Source organism: Sphaeroforma arctica, assembly GCF_001186125.1.
Source record: "Sphaeroforma arctica JP610 unplaced genomic scaffold supercont1.1612, whole genome shotgun sequence".
In the NCBI taxonomy this organism is placed as follows: domain Eukaryota; class Ichthyosporea; order Ichthyophonida; genus Sphaeroforma; species Sphaeroforma arctica.
The window spans coordinates 1,688-4,988 of NW_014038946.1; the positions used below are offsets into that span (position 1 = coordinate 1,688).

The 3,301-nt window shown below is 47.9% G+C and overlaps 1 protein-coding gene across 1 annotated transcript; it reads left to right on the forward strand.

The window, feature by feature from the left end:
• The first annotated feature begins 199 nt into the window (after window positions 1-199).
• Window positions 200-3,149, forward strand: SARC_11291 (hypothetical protein). The gene is made up of 2 exons (XM_014294624.1): window positions 200-323; window positions 695-3,149. Exons 1-2 carry the CDS (start codon window positions 236-238, stop codon window positions 1,093-1,095), a joined length of 489 nt encoding a protein of 162 aa, XP_014150099.1. The 5' UTR covers window positions 200-235; the 3' UTR covers window positions 1,096-3,149.
• The last annotated feature ends 152 nt before the right edge of the window (window positions 3,150-3,301 follow it).

The window sequence follows — 3,301 nt, forward strand, 5'->3', positions numbered from 1 at the left end:
GTACTTGTACGTATGCTTATACTTATACTTGTATGTGTACTTGTACTTATACTTGTACGTGTACATGTATTTTTGCTTGTGCTTGTGTAAGTATTCCGACATTCGAATACGTTCATATTCACAGGTCTCGTTCGTGTACACAGGCTGTGCCGCATAAGCGCACACTTGCACCTCACTCTCTCACTCCGCCGCCACATCAGCTTACGCTATATTTGGTCCGTTGTACGGAGTCGAGATGAAGATGTCCGCGCATGACCTGGCTGTGGCAGGGACTTACAGCTTCCTGCTTACGATTGTGAACATTATCTGCATCTACTTGATGGGTGAGTATGTTTGTATGTCTGCATCTACTTGATGAGTGAGTATGTTTGTTTGTCTGTTTCTACTTGATGGTTGAGTATGTTTGTGTGTTTCTAGTCACGCTTATGATACCACACGTGAACAGCTTTGTGTGCGTTAAGAAGGGTCTGTGTAGCCAGTGTGAACTCTGTGTGTTCGGAGAAGGACCTGTGTTGTGTTGAGGGCAGATAACAAGCCAACCCTTTATGTAGTAACAAGGGGCTAACGGCTCATTGTAAAGAATCCTCACCGAGCGTACAAGCAAGATATAACTTTTAGAGTATACCATGTGCGTCACGCTATACTTTATACCCACCGACCTTCTGACCACCTCACCATTGCCTGCCTACCACAGGTCTGCTGATGTTCAAGATCAAGGAGGTGGCGCCCATCCCCGGCAAGACAGACTTCTGGAAATCAGCCGTACACGCGCAACGACTACACCCCCGCGGCAAGGGCTATGGCAACCATGGGCTGCCCATGGATATACGCAGTAGCGCAGAGTTGGATGTGGAAGCACAGAGCCAAGGCACATACCACACACAGTACCAGAGCACCCTACGCAACAACAACACGTACCAGGGTGCTGTGCCGGATGAGGTCTATGGCACTGGCTTTGGGGCGCTGATGGCGTACAGACCACCGGTGCACGAGCAGTCACACCTGAACCAACTCAACAACCAGTTCACACTAACCCAACGCACACTCAACGCACTCAACAACTCAACCATGCAAAGGGGGGGGCACCAGGCATAGGAAACCACCTGCTCAAGGAGACGGCTGAAGAACACCAGCACCCCAGCGTGCAGCATGTGTGGAAGGCCAACCATAGTATCGTGTGAAGGGGGTGGGGGGGGGTTGCTTAGCAACGGGTGAGTTAGTTAGTTGTGGGGCAAGAAAGCAAAAATATAATACTAACCGTGTGGGGTATTAGAACAATCTGGACAGATGGATAACTCATCACCACGCCGATCACAGACAACATAGACCCCATGGCCTTATTTGGGACGTGCTAGGATCACAACTCTAGCGCTGTAAGACTACGGAATGGTTCAGGTGCAGCAAATGGTCCTGAATCACAGTACGAAACGGTTTAGGTGCAGTAAATGGCCCTACGACTACCAAACCGTTCAGGTGCAGTGAATGGCCCTACAGCACACTACGGAATGGTTCGGGTACAGTAAATGGCCCTAAATCACACTACGGAATAGTTTAGGTGCAGTAGATGGCCCTAAATCACACTACGGAAGGGTTTAGGTGCAGTAGAAGGCCCTAAATCACAGTACGGAATGGCTCGGGTGCAATAAATGGCCCTAAATCACAGTATGGAATGGTTCAGGTGCTGTAAATGGCCCTAAATCACAGTACGGGTTGGGTCAGAGATATCTGTCGCAGACATTGTGCCGGTGAGATTCTATACCCAGGAATATGCCCTGGCAACTGAATGGGTCACACACATAGATACGCACGGCATCAATTGGCCCAAGACTTTGTCCCAATTCCTGCACCCGTCCCTGTTCTTCCGGGTGCTTTGTGAGCGGAGGACTTGCCCCAATTCGCGACAGTACATGTGCCGTGAGAACTAGTGATCGATCGAGGTTTTATCACGATTTGTCAGCCAGCGGTTTACCTCAGTATCTGTTTGGTGCTTGTTAGGGGAGGTGCTGTTTCTTTGAGAAATAGGACCGGTCCTCCTGGCGCTGCACCTGGGACACCGACACCGTGTCAAAAGGCTAAACAACGCTGACCCCACTCAGTGGGACCCCATCGCACTATGTGGATGAGAGCCGCCGACACAGCCATGCGCCGAGCTGAGTGTTGGGGCTATTGTGTGTGAGAGGCAAGCGACGACTTAGAGGCATCCTTTTAGGCCTGTTCTGTCAAGTGCGTTGTAGGTAGGTTTAATGGCTGTGGGGCATAGAGAGACCCCATGCTGTAGCAACGGACATCACAAGAACAAGGTCTAAACAACACACAACATAACACGTACAAGCGGTCAGACTACTCTGTCTGAAGCACACACAACATGCACAGGCGATAAGACTACTCTGCCGAATAAGGGAGTCGCCTGGTGACAATGCGTACATTTTACTTATGCGAATAGTACCGAGTTGTAGGAATAGTACAAACAGAAACAGAGCTGTAAGAATAGTACAAACAATAAACACTTAAATGGAGGAAAGCTCTGACAATACAACCCAATGGACTGCGATATAGAGACCCTCTCCCGACGTCAGAAGTACATCGCTCGGAGAAGCCGTGTTGTGGTAGAATCGTCAGATGTGGAGGATGCGACAACAATGCCACGCGCACTATTCCGATGACTCAAAACACTACTCGACGTACGTTGGAAGCTTTTATCACGGTGCGCGTTCTGGTAGTGGAGTGAGGAGTGTATGGTATCCAACACGTGGACTGTCCCAGTATAAAGTACAGTATGATTGGCGGAGTTCGCATGCGTGACGATGTCCATTTCGGTTGCATGCAGGACTAAGATAAGTCAAAACCATACGAGGCACAGCTATTAAGTAGGTAAGGAGCTCTACTTTAACAAAGCGGCATGGGCAACCAGTATTCCGGTGGTTGGGAGATGCACAAACCGCACAGTACATTTGCAATCAGTTGAAACAACAGGCTGTCGCCTTGTGGACATATGAATGGCTGTGGTAGCAACATAATCTGCATAGATGTTGGTTAAACGTTTTAAAGATAAGCGCAAAGACTAATATAAGATTAACTTATAAAAGAAGGATATGTGACTCATATCTCGGAATAAGGTTAAGGTATACTTCGCGCATAACAAAAGGGCCATCATAATCCGAACTATTTTCACAGTACCCAAGAACAAGACTACTTCCATCGATGAGTTGGTCCTTGTCGATGAGTAAAGTGAATATCGTTATCGATTTACGTGTCTGAAGGTAATCAAACATTATGTATATATATATATATATATATATAT

Coding starts and splice junctions, on each gene's coding strand:
- SARC_11291 (XM_014294624.1), top strand. CDS start 236: ATGAAGATGTCCGCGCATGACCTGGCTGTGGCAGGGACTTACAGCTTC. Junction 324..694: donor TATCTGCATCTACTTGATGG/GTGAGTATGTTT, acceptor TGCCTACCACAG/GTCTGCTGATGTTCAAGATC.